Source organism: Castor canadensis, chromosome 14, assembly GCF_047511655.1.
Source record: "Castor canadensis chromosome 14, mCasCan1.hap1v2, whole genome shotgun sequence".
Classification (NCBI taxonomy): domain Eukaryota; kingdom Metazoa; phylum Chordata; class Mammalia; order Rodentia; family Castoridae; genus Castor; species Castor canadensis.
In genome coordinates, this window is record NC_133399.1 from 107,952,284 (window position 1) to 107,969,768 (window position 17,485).

Below are 17,485 nucleotides of genomic sequence, written 5' to 3' on the forward strand. Positions count from 1 at the left end.
TTCCTGTACCAAAGGTGCCTAATCTGGAAACAGAGAGGGTGGCAAATTGACCTCTGAGACATGGTTAAGACAAGTCAGAGACTATGACCTGTCACTGATTCCAAATGCAAAGTTGGTAGTTAGGTAGTGACCTGGGCTGCAGAAGGTCTACACCATTGTCCTGGCAAATGTGTGGCCTCATGCAAAGATAAGGAAAGTGAAGCTCTGAGAAGCTAGGGAACCCCAAGCCCTGGCATGAAAGTGGTAGAAGCTGGATTTGAAGGTGGGAGGACCCCTGAGCCCACACCATAATGCAGGCCACCTCCTCAATGTCACAATGTACTGTGAACACAGGGACAGTTCTAGGAACAGCAAGTCCCAAGGTGAATGCTGGAGAGGAGACAAGATGCATCATTCCACAATCTGTGGCCTTGGCCCTTGCTAGATGCTGGTGAGGTCCTCCTGTCTATAAGTAACTTCATAGGCCAGTGATAATAGAGGATTGGTGTGATTACAGATAATGGCTGCCCAAACTACTCCACTGGAAGAGCTTCAGGGGCCAGTCCCTGGCTCAGAAGGAAGCAGTTAAGACCCACTGGTTATGGATGGGGTGAGACTCTAAGGAGTGTGTGAACTGTGACAGTCCTACCTGGTATCTGCTTCCTTAGGTGACTTGTTCAGCTCATTACAGTGAACCACTGTAATTGGGAACCCTTGAGGCTTCATCTAGTAGACCTTCCCACTGGCCGTAAGGACAGCCCTATGACAAAGGTGCTGGGAATGAAATGGGGGATGGGACTACTGTTTTAAATAAGAGCAACTCACAGATCAGAATCAAGCCTAGTTTACCACCCTCCACTGTCCTTTCTCACACCATGCAGTGGGAAGACTTGTTCTGTTCACACAAAAACGCTCCTAAGTCATTGAGTCTAAACCCAGCCTCAGTTTCCCCTTGTCCCCTTGGCATGTGACTCCAACTCAACATTCAGCTACCCTCCTGCCAGACCAGGGGCAGGTGCAGGTTAACATGAGCCAGCCCATGCATCAACTCACTGTCCTATGGGTCTGGTGGCTCAGGAGGGGCTACCTCTGTACCAAGGTTGCTTTTAGCTCTCTCAGTCCCAAGTGTCTGGTGTACATCCCTCTCTTTCTCCTCCTGAGGTCTCCTTCCTTCCAGGAAGTCCTATGAGATATATTCTAGGACCACCCAAGCAGCTCTCTCCCTGTGCAAGCCCCACTGGGTCACAAGACAAGCCATGGATTCAGGGGAGTCCTTACCCAGCATTCCTCCTGGAGTCAAAGCAGTCAGCCAGCTCTTGCCCTCCAGATTTCCCAGGTGTGTGCCAGACTCCAATACCCAGGGACAACCACACTGCTGTCATCTGGAAGAAGCTGTGGAAGTGCTTAAACCCAGTTCCTGGTCCCACCCAGCCACCCCAGTCCCCTCGATCAGGATCTGCAGGTTAAGCCTAGAAATGGGCACTCGGGTTGTCAGATTGAATACAGGACACCAGTTAAACAGGAATTTAAGAGCACAGTGAAGTTTTTAGCGTAGGTATGTTTCAAACATTGCATAAGGTACACTTACATTAAAAAAATTATCATTAGCCAGAAATTCAGATTTAAGGAGGCATCCTGCTACATCTGGTATTCCTAACCTACACTGACCTGGCTCCTCAGGCTGCACGTCAAAGTCAGCACCATTGGCCAGCACTTGAATGACGTCAGTAAGATAATGCCACGGTTCCTGGTGACCTCATCCTGTGCCCTCTACCTCCTTGACTTTCTGCAGATTCCTTCTGAGCACTGAAGTTGAAGTTGCTCTCTCTGCATAAGGCCTCAGGCTTGCCCAATGCTAGGGCAGTCCTTCCCCATTTTAGTAGACAGGGATGGTGCCCTGCGGGAGTATGCAGGGCACAGTCTGTAGCTGGGTTCCATCTGTCTGTCTCTCTACCTTTTGGGGCATGGTGCAATCCATCATTGGAGGAACTTTGCAGAATGAGGCTGGACAGAGAAGAATATATTTGTGAGAGGGATGTAGACTCCCAAGGGGGTCTTCAGAAGAAAAATGACCTTTCTCCAGCTGAGCTGAGACTTTGCAAAGTTACTTCTGTAGCATCCATTTACAGAGGACAAAGTCATCATCCCTGCCTGCCTGTCCTTGGGATTAGCTGTCTGCATCCATTCCCCAGCCAGACCCAGGGCTGGGTCTCCGCTCTTCCTCACCCCATCCCCAGTGCCAACAGAAACTTAGCAAAGGAGGAAGTCAGCCAGGGAGCACCTGAGTGGTGAGGACAGCTGGCTCCAGGGAGCCATCTGACGGGAGAAAAAGAAGATCAAGTATCCTGGACTGGCTTCTTCCAGAAACAGCCAGAGCCATACCTTTGGTGCAGTGAGGAGGGGGGGCCACCTCTTGGTCACATGATCTCACTTTGAGCTCCCCAGCATCCTTTTCTTGAGGCAATGTTGGATCCTTTTGCTGCAGGTGAGAAACCAGAGGGCACAACTGGGCTGGGTGGACACGCAGGCTGACCACAGTCTGGGAACTGAAATGAGCACGTAATTCCCTTCCAACCACTGGGCCTGGCAATGGCCAGACGGACCATGCTCAGAGGACCTTGGTGAGTCTGTTCAAATCAGTGCAGGAAGAGGTGAAACTTAAATAGTAAGGTCCAAATCCCACTGAGCAGCTGACATCAGTGAAGCCACGGGCTGGCCATCTCCACGAGCCTGATCATTGCATCTTTTGGAGTAGACAGGCCCATCAGGGGACTGGAGAACCACGTGGAATAAATCGAGAAGATGGTGGGACTGTTCTCACCCTCTGAACAGGGACTGAGGCGAGGCCGTGACCCCTAAACAAAGCCTGTGAGATCCATTCTGGGACTGAGCTGAGAAAGGGGAGAGGGCCCTGGATCACACAGGGCATCAGTGGAAGAAGCCTCTGGGCCTCTGGGGCTCTTCTCCATTCTCTAAGTCCCAACCTGGCAGCCAATCCTCTGGCCTTATCTGGCCTGAATGACAGGTTCTGTAGCGGGGGAGGCACATGACCGTCAAGAAGCATTGGGTATGACTAGAGCTGAAAACCAGGTACCCTGGAGGGCAGGGTGAAGGCAGAGAGGCCAGGTCAGTAGGAAAGAAACTCAGGTAAGAAAGCCTTCCAGTGAGGCCCTCAGTGAACCTTCTCAGAAACCAAATGACCGGAAAGAAGCCTGCATGATCTCAGCCTGAGTTCTCAGCCCAAGCCCATTGTGACATCAGTAGCCAGGCTGGCCTTAAGGAGGCTGCACAGTCATTCCCCTCGGCCTGGCCTCCCTACCCTCCCAGCACACAGCATTCCCCATGGCCGTGCTCCTGTTCTCAGTCCTGCTGCTCGCTGCCCACACAGTGAGGGCAGATGTTGGTATGTGGACTCCTTTCCTACTGGCCAGAGCAGCTGACCCAGGCAGGGCTGGGCAGGACACCTGTCCTCCTCGCTTCCTGTCATCCAACCTGTGGTGAGCATTAGGGGCAAGGGCGAGAGTGGATGCCAGCTCACGAATTAGCAAACTGGCCACCAGGAGACCACCTTAAGAGTGCACAGAGCTCTAGCTTGGTGTTCTCCCAACCCCCCCCCCACCCAAGAAAAAGCTGTTTCTTCATCTTCTCCTCTGCTCCCTGGCCCAAAGTCTGACCTTTAGCTTTGGTTTGGAATCTTGAGATTTATCCAGGAAGGAATAATGGCCTGCCCAGAGCTTGTTCCCAGAATTCTCTGAACATTAGTCATTGACTCAGAAGGTGAGGAGCTTTCAATGACAGATAGAGTAGAAGTGTGTTTAGCATGGTTAAGTTCAAGGGCACTTCTGTTCTTGTAGACAGCCCCTCACAGCTTCCTGATAGGTCATCTCCCTTTCCAAGGGGGTGGCCGAGGCTGGAAGGAAGCTGGGTTGCTTAGCAGCAGCAGTCAGCCACACCCCCATCTAACATTCACACCACCACAATGGCTTTCTTCTCTTCACTCATGTGTGGATGCAGAACTCAGAGCCTCATGGAGGTTGAGCGTTCTCCCAGAGTCCTCCTCAGGGGTATTTGTCTGACTTGCTCCAGGCTGATTGCAGCACCCAGTCTTTCTTCCCTCATGCTGTACACTGCCTCTTGTGCAGAGCACAGCTTGTCTACCTGGCCTTCTTCCTTAGGGTCAGCTGCACAGAGAGGGAGACAGGGCCCAAAATGCATGATTGCCAAAGCATTTCTCACCCTCTCTGCTGCCATTGCTGCAATCTAACAGTCCATGTGATTCTGCATTGGTGTTGTGGGGTGTTCTCAGGACCAAGAAAATTGAGAATGGAGCCTCACTGGTGAAAAATAGATATGAGAAATTCTTTTTTTTTCATTTTTCTTTTATTATTCATATGTGCATACAAGGCTTGGTTCATTTCTTCCCCCTGCCCACACCCCCTCCCCTCTTCATTAAGTAATGAGTTATTTAGTTTCCAGCTGTTTGCATGTTTTTTGTCTTTACTTTTGTTGTTGAGTTCTACTTTTACTGCATTGTGGTCAGATAGTATGCACGGTATTATTTCTATTTTCTTATATTTGCTGAGGCTTGCTTTGTGCCCTAGGATATGATCTATTTTGGAGAAGGTTCCATGGGCTGCTGAGAAGAATGTATATTGTGTACAGGTTGGATGAAATGTTCTGTAGACATCTACTAGGTCCACTTGATCTATTGCATATTTTAGATCTTGGATTTCTTTATTGATTTTTTTGTTTGGATGACCTATCTATTGATGATAATGGAGTGTTAAAGTCTCCCACAACCACTGTGTTGGCGTTTATATATGCTTTTAGGTCTTTCAGGGTATGTTTGATGAAATTGGGTGCGTTGACATTGGGTGTGTACAGGTTGAGATTATTATTTCCTTTTGGTCTATTTCCCCTTTTATTAGTATGAAATGTCCTTCTTTATCTCGTTTGATCAATGTAGGTTTGAAGTCTACTTTGTCAGAGATAAGTATTGCTATTTCTGCCTGTTTTCGGGGGCCATTGGCTTGGTAAATCTTCTTCCAGCCTTTCATCCTAAGCATATGCTTATTTCTGTCGGTGAGATGAGTCTCCTGTAAGCAACAAATTGTTGGATCTTCTTTTTTAATCCATTTTGTCAAACGGTGTCTTTTGATGGGTGAATTAAGTCCATTAACATTAAGCATTAGTACTGATAGGTATGTGGTGATTCCTGCCATTTAGTTGTCTTAGTTGTTTGAAGGTTTGATTGTGTGCACCTAACTTGATGTTACTCTCTACTGTCTTGCTTTTTCTTATCCTGTGGTTTGGTGCTGCCTGCCTTTTCATGGTTAAGTTGGGTGTCACTTTCTGTGTGCAGGATCCCTTGAAGAATCTTTTGTAATGGTGGCTTTGTGGTCTGTGGTCACATATTGTTTTAGTTTCTGCTTATCATGGAAGACTTTTATTGCTCCATCTATTTTGAATGATAGCTTTGCTGGGTAGAGTATCCTGGGGTTGAAGTTATTTTCATTCAGTGCCCGGAAGATCTCACCCCACGCTTTTCTTGCTTTTAATGTTTCTGTTGAGAAGTCTGCTGTGATTTTGATGGGTTTACCTTTGTATGTTACTTGTTTTTTCTCAGATATGAGAAATTCTGACAGCTAACATGGCTGAAGGATTTTCTCTGTGCCAAGCACTTTGTTGGGCATTTCAACATCTGTTATCTCATTTCATCCATCCATCAATTTTATAGGGTGGGATTATCTTCTGCCTATTTCAGGAATGAAGAAAGAGGGGATAAGCAGGCCAAGTAGCTTCAACAATTTGCTTAATAAGTAAGTAGCAGAACCAGGATTCAGCCTTTATGGTCTGCCCCAGAGTCTGCCCTTTAAAGGTCTGTGGTCTGTAGCTGTGTCTCAGAGAAGGGGGACCCATAGCAGTCACCCATCAGCCACACTTGTACATCTGGATTTTTAACATGAGAAAAATCACAAGTTTCAAATATAATTTTCAGCCTGACTTTTTCACTCAAGTTTACATCGCAAGCCCTCTCCCACATCATCAAAAATTATCCAGGAGCATAATTTTTATGGCTGAGAAGTAGTTCAGGATACAATTTAACTATGACACTATTAAACCCTAACATCAGGCTGTTTTGAGATTGTTACAGTTGTAAGAATCACTGTAGTGAAATCTGGTATAAACATCACTGAGGTGATCATCTGTTTTAAACATCACTGCAGTGAGCATCTTCCAACACTCAGGTTTGTTCTCAAAGATACATTTCCACAATGGCATCCTTGAAGCAGAGGATCACTCATAGTTGTTGATTGCTGCTCTGTGCCAGGTATAGTTCCAGGCCCAGCAAGACAGGCGTGCTATTGTCTCCACCTGACATTCTTCAATCAGAGGGCCAGGAGGGATCACAATAACCTGATGGCATGCTAACGCAATGAATAAACCTCAGATGGTGTAGCCAGGACAGGACAGGTTGTGCAGAAAGACACAGGTCTGAAGAAGTGTACCTTAGGCAGAGGCCTGAACCAAGTGAGGGAGTGAGCCATGCAACCATGGAGAGAACAGTCTAGGCAGAGAGCAGTACTGAGTGACAAATTGCCTGGCTTCAGATCTCAGTTGGGCCATTGACAAGTTCTGTTACTCTCTGTGTCTCACTTGTCCTAACTGTCAAATGGGGATGAAGAGAGTCATACCTTCCTCAGTGACCCGGTCTTTGCAAAGTGCTTGTCACAGAGCCTGGTACATAGTAAGCACTATAGTTATGTCTGGAAGAGGAAGTTAACGCTCCCAAATCCAGAAGACAGCTGAAGACTCTTGACACCTATTGCTAAGTTCTCCAATGATTTTAACCAAAAATGATCACCACTGGGTCAGTCAAACTTACACTGCAAAACCCTAAAGCTGCCTTGAGCTGATGGTGGAAAGTTAATATCAGGAGAGAGACAAGAGGTGTTCTTGAGCTCCCCAGCAATCAGGGCCTCCAGGAGCTTCCAGCACTTTCCATGTCACCCTGGTCTCTTCATTTCTAGATCTGCTGTAACAAACTAGCTTAAGCCACAAGTTTCTTACTTTACCATTCTACTAGGGTAGAAATCTAACATGGGACTCCCTGAGTAAATTCAAGGGTTGGAGGCACTGTGGTCTTGTGGACACACAGAGTGAGAACCATCGCCCTCCATGGACCCTGTGTTTCCATCTTTGGAGCCACCAGAGAGTTGGTGACATCTCTCTGTGCCTTTCTTCCTGACTGATTTTACTTCTGCCTCCCTCAGCTACTCATCAGGGCCCCTGTGGTACACTGAACCCACTTAGTGAGACATTTCAGATCAGCTAGTGAATTCCATCTCAAAGTCCCTGCTGCCTTCTGAGGGAAAATATTTAATATCCCAGGACATGGTCAGTAGAACTGACACATCTGTGGGGGTCCTTATTCTGCCTACCACAGTATTTCCCTCCAGTTTATCTGGCAGAAACAAGGGAAAGTGGCCAGCCCGAGATCCTGTGCTGGGTGAAGGCAGAGCCAGTCCTTCCCACCTGAGCTCTGTGGGCTTCCTCTTGTCAGAGGGGAACCTCTGGGTCAGCCCCAATGTCCTTGACTTCAGAACAGGGTTGGGAGCCTCTGCTCATAAGCACCTGCTCCCAGTGCTGCCCTGGCTTGAGTGGGTGTGGACTGACTATCTCATGCTTTCCTTTCCACTCTTCCATTCCAACAGGGTGTGGTGAAAGACCCATCTTCGATGGAAGGACTCGGTATTCCAGGGTCATAGGGGGACTGGAGGCTGAGGTAGGGGAGTTTCCATGGCAGGTGAGTATTCAGGCAAAAAATGAGCACTTCTGCGGTGGCTCGATCCTCAGCACCTGGTGGATTCTCACTGCGGCTCACTGCCTGAGTTCTGAGGAGGTCAAGTAAGTACCAAGTGCCTCAGTGACAGATGGTCAGCTGACTATGACAGTGACACACTCAGCCAGACCTGATCGGTGAGAAGGGGTCCTAGTGCAGTCCTGGAGACCTTGATGTAGCTGACCAGAGGCTGCACCAAGTCCACGACTATGGTTACCCTAAGGTCACACACTGTCCTCTCCAGGAGCACCTGTGGTCTGCTGGAGACTGGTAGCATGGTCCATAGCCTCTCCTAGGACATTCAAGTGCTCCTACCAAGGTATCTTAACTTTGAACATAGGATTTCCTGGCCTATCCATTCCCACCACCTTGAGCTTTCTCTGATGGGTGAACATCCAGCATTTACTCATCACTAGCCATGTGCCTGGGACCCCGCTAGGACTTCACCCGTCCTAACTCCTCTAACAGTACAACCTCCATATGAAGCCGATAGAATGAGTGGCTTCATGTTATAGATAAGGAAACTGAGATCAGATAACATTAGATAGCTCAACAACATGCACGCCAATGGATGAAGGCGGGGTTCGAAGCCCAGCTCCACCCTGCATTCTGCTTCACCCCCTGGAGAAGGTTGGGAGATACTCAGAAAGGCTGACTTTACTTATTTGTTTATTTTTCATTATTGATCATTTTTATTTGAAAGCTTAGCAATAAATATTAGAAATAGAAGTTTGCTGTTAAACTATTGTGAAACTTTTTATTAGTGCATATTAATTACACAAAATAATGGATTTCATCATGACATTTTCATATATGTATAAAATGTACTCCAATGACATTCACCCCCATCACCTTCTCTCGTTCTCCTCCCACTGGTCCCAACACCCTCCAGACAGTCCTATGTTCACATCTTTTTTCAAATCTGCATTCTGCACATGAGAGGAAACACATTCATCTTTATGAATTCTGCTTATTTCACATAACGTGATCTCCAGTTTCATCCATTTTCCTGAAAGTGACATAATTCCAGTCTTCTTTATAGCTGAATAGTATTCCAGTGTGTATATGTACCACATTTTCTTTATTCATTCATCAGTTGACGGGCACATAGGCTGATTCCACAATTCGGCTGTTGTGCATAGTGCCACAATACAGATGGGTGCGTAGGTGTCTCTATTGTATGCTGACTTGGCTTCCTTTGTGCATAGCCCCAAGAGTGGCATAGCAGGATCTTGTGCTATTTTTAGTTTTTTGAGGAGCCTCCATACTGATTTCCACAGGGGCTGTACTAGGGTACATTTTTCGCCAAGAGTATGTAAGAGTCCCTTTTCCCCAAGTCCTCAGCAGCATTCATTGCTGTTTGTTTTCTTGATGGCAGCCCTTCTGACTGAGTGAGATGGAATCTCTGATGGCTTTGATTTGCACCTCTGATGGCTAAAGGTGCTTTTTGTCATATTTTCATTGGCCCTTTGCACTTCTTCTTTGGAGAACTGTCTGTTCAACTCACTTGCCCATTTATTGGTTAGATTATTTATTTTTTATGTTTAATTTTTGAGTTCTTATAATTCTGGATTGCAGTCCCCTGGCAGATAAATACCTGGCAAAGATTTTCTCCCATTCTGTGGGCTGTCTTTTCACTCTGGTAACTATTTCCTTTGCTGTACAGAAGCTTTGCAATTTGCTGCAATTCCATTTGTCAATTTTTTCTCTTATTTCCTGAGCTATTGGAGTCCTATTCAGAAAGTCACTGCCTGTACCTTTATCTTCAAGTGTTTTCCCATAATAGTCTCAAGGTTTTAAGTCTTATGTTAAGGTCTTTGATCAGTTTTGGGTTGATTTTTGTACTAGGTGAGAGACAGGAATTTAGTTTCGGTCTTCTACGTGTGGATATCCAGTTTTCCCAACACTATTTGTTGAAGAGGCTGTCTTTTCTCCAACATATGTCCGGGACACCTTTGTCAAGGATCAGGGGACTGTGTGGGTTTATTTCTGAGTCCTCTTTTCCATTGGTCTGCATGTCAGTTTTTGCGCCAGTGCCATGCTTTAAAGGATTAATAAAAAAAAAAAGGGAGATTTCTGGGTGTGGTGACACATGCCTCTAAGTCCAGTTATTGGATAGGCTAAGGAGGTAGGATCCTGTTTGTGGCCATCCTGGGCAACTTAGCAAGACCCTGTTTCAAAATAAAGCAAAAGGAGGTGGGGATAAAGCTCAATGGTAGAACACTTGCTTTGCAAACAAGAGGTCCTTGGTTCAAACTCCACTGACACACACACACCAGGAAAATTTCATCCTGGTAAAATCGAGGACACATGAGCCCTGCTCTCATGGACTACTTAGAGACTGTCTATTGGAAAGTTCTTGGTCATCCTGCGTGGAGGGTGTCCTTTATTACTGCAGGTCTTGTCTGGCTAGCCAGTGGCAGGTCCAGATGAAACTCTGTTCTACTTGTCAGTAGATGTACTGACATGTGAACAGTATTGTGATGACTGGTGTGTATATAGCATCTCACCCATCTGGTGGCAGCCCTTATCTGTGCCCAGTGATCTTTTGTGGGCTCTGCACACTGCCTAGAGCTAAGCTCTGCCTCCTCTGTTCCACACAAGTGTCTTGTTCAGTCTTGGGACCCCAAGGGCACAGGTCTGCTCCCTGACTATTTGCCCTCTTTCTGTACTTTGTAAGTATTCACATCTTCCAAGCAACAGGCCCAACACCCAGAAGTCTAAGGTCCCTAGGAGTCCTAGGGTTTTCAGCACAGTGACTTCTATGCACCCCTATAATCTCTTTCTCCTTCTCTTCTTTCTCCCTTTCTGGTTCTGTGCCACCAGCCCAACAGAACTGAGTGTCATAGTGGGGACCAATGACTTAACCAGCTCATCCATGGCAATAAAGAAGGTTACCAGCATAGTTCTTCACAAAGCCTTCAACAGGGTCAACATGGACAATGACATCGCCTTACTGCTGGTGGCCTCGCCTATCCAGTTCAATGGCCTGACAAGACCCATCTGCTTTCCCCCGCAGACCAGCCCTTCCACCTGGCACGAATGCTGGGTGGCAGGATGGGGCCAGACCAACTCAGGTACATGACTGCCCTGGGCCTCATGAGAGCTACTGGGGCAAAAGCCACCAAACTGGAAGAAGGAACAGAGTGCTGAGGAGGGCAGAGGAGAAAAGACATTGTCCCCTGCCCCCCACCTGGCTTCTACAGACTTTCACAGTGCCCACTCTGGGCCATGGGCTAGGCTTCTGAAAGTCTGGAGTGTCACCCAGAGACTTAGAAATGAATTTGTTTCTTGTTATTCATTAGGTTGTCACTTGGCCAAAATAGGAGAAAGTGTATAGGGCAGAAGAGAAGGTATGGGGAAGCCCCGCTGGATAGTTCCCAAAGAAAACCCAACCAAAACCAAAGGCACAGCACTGTCTCAGGTCTGAACAAGACCCCGGATCATGGGGACTGCACGCACAGCCAGAGACGGGTGGAACAGGTTTCTGGCTCCAGGCTATGCTCAGAAATTAGCATGGAGGAGGAGGCAATGGCAGAATGTGAGATTTAAAAAGCACTCAAGATGAATAATTATGACATCTCTGTGTGGTCAGTGTTGATGAGAAGGAGAGAAGTCCAGACAAGTTCCTGGCACCTAGAGACCCATGACACCTATTTCCTGTGATTCCCCTCTAAGGACAGATAGCCAGCCTGCCCATGCTGCAGGACCTAATCTTTTGTCACTGGGGTCTTATGTGGGGGGAGTGCTGTGCTCAGGTAACAAACAGTAGAAACAAAGCAGGACTCTGCCAGGAAGCTGCGTTCCCCAAAGTTGAGTCTGAAGGGATGGCTAGTGTCAAGCTGGAAGAGGACTAAGGCTGGGGACTACTTCCAGTAGGTGGAGGTTGCTTAGGGATGCTTGGGTGGTGGGTGATAAGCTTAAGGTGTGATTGCCTGAACACAGTGGAGGGTGAGGCCCTGAGGAATGTGAAAGATGGCAGATGGGACTGATGGATCCAGATGTGCAGAGGAATCTCTAAGCCATAGCCAGCTCCATCATCTACAGGGACTCCTGCATCCTGATGGCTTTTCTAATGTGCTTTTTCTCTGGGCCAGCTGACAAAAACTCTGGGAAGACTGACCTGATGAAAGTGCCAATGGCCATAACAGATTGGAACAAATGTGCGAAGGTGTTTTCAAAGCTTACCAAAAATATGTTGTGTGCTGGATTCGAGAACAAGAGCTATGACGCCTGCCAGGTGACCGGGGCACCTCCCTCAGCTTACAGACCCCACCCTATTTGCTGCCAGGTGACGAGGGGCACCCCCCAGCTTACAGGCTGCGCCCTAGATGCTGCCAGAGCAAGGGGATCTTCTCTCCCCAAGAAGAAACAGTGAGGAGTCTGGAAAATGTATGGAAGTTGGGGCTTTGGCCCTGGGGATTGGGTCCTGGGATGCAGAGCCTGGGAGGCTGTGTGGGCCCATCTGGGAGTCAATATGAAAAAACCTTGCATAAATATTTCTGGTCTGTTTCAGGAACATAGGTGAACAGGACTCCACAGCTTCTCCCACTTTTGAGATTTCTTAAAAAACAAAGCCAAGGAGGATTTGGGACCTGTACAAGGACTCATTTTTATCCATTTATTTAGCAACCTGGGTTAAGCATACTAGACCTTAGGGGTCCATGAATGAGACCTGGCTCCTCATCTAAGGGAACCCAGAGTCTCCCAGCAGGCAGTAGAGTCACCAACTGTGATAGTTAAGTGTCACAGGTAGTTAAGCTTGGTAACAATATTACATTTCTGGACAATCCACTAAACAGACCTCATCCTAAATGCTTTACAGACCTTCCCAGCCCATCTGGCAATAACCTTAGAACACCAGTGCTATTATCTCCACTTTAACAAAATTGTGGAAACTGAGGCTTAGAAGTTGTATGCCTCAAGAGGGCTCCTATCCTATTACGCAGGGAAATAAATAGTGAAAGCAACATTTAAAAAAGATTTTTTATAACATTTATGCCTCCATAAAATGAAGATTATGAAGTCAGTGTTCACAGGAGGGGTTCACAGGAGGGGCTATTTGAGTGCAAATTCTGTTGATTTGGCTCTTGTCCCGTAACTCTGAATGAGCTAGCACCATGAAAAGAACAGAGGTACCCAGATACCATGGGTGTGAGAGCAGTGTTTTGTACTGGAGAAGGTCATTTTGGTTTGGGTGCCACTTGCCAGGTGTCCTTGAGCAGGGGAGAGCTTTTATTCCGTGGATAGCCAGTGAAAGTCTGTGTGCCTCTGCTGGGTGGTAAGTTCCAACAGTGAAGCTGGAACACACTCTAACACACTTGTCATTGTCCCCTGCATTGCCTCTGTTACCTGAAGCCCAGGACCCCGAGGTCAGTCCTCACTAGTCACATCCACTGTCCCTCCATGACCAGTCCCCATCAGTTCCCGTCCATCTCCTTCTCGATCCCAGTCTTCTGCCCTGCTCTGGACATGTTTTTCCTCCTCCCTTTAACCAGTCTTCCTGCCCCTGCTGGACTCCCCTCAGCAACCCCAACTCAACCGGTCAGGTTCCTGCTCACTCCACAAGCCACACACTTGGAGGTTGGTTGTGACAGTCCTCTCCCTTCCCAGAGCCAGCCTCCCCCTGCACCACTTCTATGGCTTGCTCACACATCATATCTGTATCTGTATTTGCATCGATATCTCCTCTGTTAGACCAGGAGGGCTTCTATCCCCAAAGCTTGGTGGTGCGTTTTTTCCTCAGTGAGAGGGCAGTCATCAAACCTCTTCCAGCCCTGAGCTTTCTAATTACAAAATGGGAAGCAACACACCTGCTCAAAGAGACAGTGGGACCAATGAAGGGTCATCATAAAGCTCCTTTACTCCAGCCACCATGGTAGGATCACAGGAAGGAAGACCACTCTCCACCAAAGAAAGACCGCTGGCAAGGTTGAAACTGTTCGGTACCTTTGGTGAGGGAAGAGTGTAACAAAAGTGGAAGGAACTCAGATTTGGGCGTTAGGAAATCCTGACTTCCAGCTCTGGCTGGGCTACATATAGCCTTTATCAAAGCCCTTCTCCCTCCTTGAGACCAATGTTTCTTCGATTAAAAGGGACAAAAGTAGCCATGTATGCTGGGGGCACTTATGGTAGGGACTTAGAACATAGGCTGCACATAATTGAATAACCACATGAGGGATAGACCCATGAAGGGGGCGCATTCCCCTCACAAATACCCACACCAGAGAATTAAAAAGGAATGCCATCCCCCACCAGCCTCTGAAATAACACCAAAGGAAACCCAATTCATAACCCTAGCAAAGCTTCTTGTGTCCCCTTTTCTTTCCTGCCCTTTCCAGAGCCTCTGGTGTGAGAAGATCCCTGGCACTAAGTTCCCCTCCTCTCTCTGTTTTCCTGCTCCCCTCTCTCAGGGCTGCAAGGGAGGGAGCTCTCCCACAAGTCCTTTCTCTTCCTCCTCCCACTGTGGTCATGGCCCATCGATGGTCCTGTGTGCTACACCCACTCCCAGAGTCACTTGCAAGCTGCGTGGTTCTCCAATGGGGCTGGGATGGGTAGACATTGGTCGGCAGTGATGTGAATTCTTTTTGGAGTAGGTGAGGGGGATGAACTCCCTCCTAGACAGTAATGAGCCACACCAGCCTCAGTAGACAGTTCACAATGAGACTCACCACTGAACTGAACTGTGTTCTCTGCCCACAGGGGGACAGTGGGGGGCCACTCGTCTGCACCACAGAGCCTGGCAATAGGTGGTACCAGGTGGGCATCATCAGCTGGGGCAGGAGTTGTGGACAGAAAAACACCCCAGGAATATACACCTTGTTGTCGAACTACAAGGTCTGGATCCAGAATGTGACTCAGATGGAAATGAGGCCCCTTACCTTCGAGGAAATGAAGACCTCGCCCAAACAGAAGAATACAATGGGGCCCATGACCTCAGGATGCCCAGAACTAGGAAGCCCCCAACACATGCTTCTGCTCTGCCTTCTGTCCTGCCTATTGCTCACAGCCATTTCCAACTGGGAATAAAACAGGTGCTAATCTCTACCCAAAGGTGACTATGTGAGAATGTGAAGAGGACCTGGCTGCAGATCCGGGCCAAGGGTGAGGGCTGAGGCTGAGGATAGAAAGAGGAGGACTTGAAAGTCAGGCTGGTGTGCCTGGACAGGGCATCCGAGGTGCTCAGGAACTTCTGAGAAAGGATTTCTAGGGCTTGCTGCTCCCGGAGCACCAGGGGAATGGGACCACTGGGGGAGGAGGGCCACTGGGGCAACAGGAAACATAAGAAGCTTCCCTACCCAATCTCTTTCTAAAGAAGTGTCAGCTATGTTGTGTGTCATGGGAAGAGCCCAAGCTTCTGTTTAAAGGTTTGCATTCCCTAACCTGTCTCTGTATCTATGGTGGAGAGCCAGGGACCCCAAGCTTAGAGAAAGAGTTGCATGGTCAGGCTCGGTCTCGGTGAGCAGAGGTGGGAACTGAACTCTAGGAGCTTGTTGCCAATGGCAGTGTACTTGCACCAGCCATCCTGTGTGCAGGAGGGCGTCGAGGGCCTGGGGATCCTGCAGAGGGGACGCTACAGTGGGCCTCAGTACAATGCAGACCCCTCAGGGGAGCCATGGAAGAGCAAGTGAAAGGAAAACCACACGTTCCTGACTTGGTCTGAGGGTAAATGGAAGGGAAAACTGGGAACAAATTGAGAGCCAGGGGAAAAGAGGGCAGACCTGTCTGTTCCAAAAGAGAGGACTCCCAAAATAGGAATGCCACATAAAGGGAACTTAAGGAGTGTGGTAGTGAATTATATGTGTCAACTTAGTGTCCTTGCATGAGCCTAATGTTTCAGTGAATGAACTCTGAGTGTGCAGATTGCCCTCCCTGATATGGGTGGGCCTCATCCAGTCAGTTTAAGGTCTGAATAGAACAAAAAGACTGGCCTCCCTGGTAAGAAGGAATTCTCCAGCAAACTGCCTTCAGACTTCCTCTGCACCATCTGCTCTCCCAGGTCTCAGCCCGCCAGCCCACACTGCACACCCCATAATCAGATGGACTACTTCCTTATAATAAATCTTTTCTCGCTATAACACATCCTATCTGTTCTGTTTCTGAAGAACCCTGGCCAATACAGGGAGCCACGTCTTCAGGGCAGCGAAGAGGCTGCTGAGATACCTGAGATAGAAATTGCAAGTCCAACACTGTTGAACTGTCAATAGACTTGTGATCAGTCATGCCATGTGATAGTCACGTATGTCCCATCCCCTCCCAGATCATGCCCAGCCTTCCTCCCCTGGTTACTGAGCTTCCTCAAGGGCCCTAATGGACACACAGAGACACTTGTCACACATTGAGGGGAAATAACAGTAGCATCTGTCAACATCCCACAGACTACCACTGTTAAGCCCAAACACTAACGACTTAATAAATTTGATCATTGGTATTTCTTACAGCCTAGGAGTGCTGTGCAAACAATATCCAAGACACTAAGGGTGAACCAGCAAAGTTTGGGAGCCTCTGACCTAGCGGGTACTGCTGATATTAATATTTTGTATTGAACAACAAGACTTGGTGGCCATGGTGGTTTTGTGGTGCAGCAGTGTGAGAGTGGTCCAGATGTCACCTTAAAGTTCACCTCCCTGGAAGTGAGGGCAGAGGTGTAAATTGACTGTTTCATCTACTCTGTCCCCAGTGTTCTGGTTTATTTGGGGAATCCCCTTTGCCACTCCTAGTTTATGATCAAGTTTCTCTTAGATCCATGTCTTACATCAAGTAGCCCCTACCTCTGACTCCAGAGGTCACAAGGAACCCAACCTGGCCAATTACAGGAAGCATTTCTGCTGGCCATGAGAGTCACCCTGGGCTACGAGAACCTGCACTTAAGCATCTCTAAAGTGAGCAGATGTCTGTCTGCTGGACAGTGTTGAATGAAAGACCAGAACTACTGGGGCCTCCGGGGAAGAGGACCTCCCTGAGCACAAAGCCAAATCATGAGGACAAATGTCCCATAACAGCTCTGTAGCCCTAGAGCCCAACATGCAGATTACTTTTCTTCAATTAATCCTCTTCGCCTTCAGGATAGTTTTAGCTTTATAAACAAAGTGCGAAGGTGTTACAAAGTTTTATACAGCAATTGACCCCTATTACCAACATCTCACAGGAGGGCATTTGTTACACTTAAGACAGATGGACTACATTTAGATACACTGTTATTAACTAAAGTCCACTGTTGACTTGGGTCTCATTGATTTTCACAGAACTTCTGTTTCAGTTCAGGATGCCATGGGACATCCAATTGTCTTCAGGCTCCTCTTGGCTGTCGCAGGCTCTCAGATTTTCCAGGATTTGATGACCTTGCCAGTTTTGGGCACCCTGATCAGGCATTTTGTAGGGTTCTCTATTAGCGTTTGGGGTGTGTGTGTGCGTGTGGGTGTGTGATTAGACTGGAGTTGTGGGCTTGAAAAGGAAGATGACAGAGCTAACGTCATTCTCATCACATCATATGGGGAGTACATGCCACCAGCAGGACATAGGACCATCAGTGCTGGCCTGGGTCACCTGGCTAAGGAAGTACCAGTTTCTCCACATGGAGCTCCCCTCTCTGCCTCCCTTCCTCACACCTTGCACCCTTTGAAAGGAAACCACAGTGTGCGGCCCACGTTAAGAGTAGGGACA

At 47.9% G+C, this 17,485-nt stretch overlaps 1 protein-coding gene across 1 annotated transcript in view; it reads left to right on the forward strand.

The window, feature by feature from the left end:
• Prss55 (serine protease 55) overlaps window positions 1-16,002 on the forward strand; it is a 65,314-nt gene extending 49,312 nt beyond the window's left edge. The window contains exons 3-6 of the mRNA XM_074055272.1: window positions 7,695-7,887; window positions 10,649-10,899; window positions 11,920-12,062; window positions 14,525-16,002. Of these exons, the coding sequence (XP_073911373.1) occupies window positions 7,695-7,887; window positions 10,649-10,899; window positions 11,920-12,062; window positions 14,525-14,851 (914 nt within the window). The 3' untranslated portion in view covers window positions 14,852-16,002. The remainder of the gene's footprint in view (window positions 1-7,694; window positions 7,888-10,648; window positions 10,900-11,919; window positions 12,063-14,524) is intronic.
• The last annotated feature ends 1,483 nt before the right edge of the window (window positions 16,003-17,485 follow it).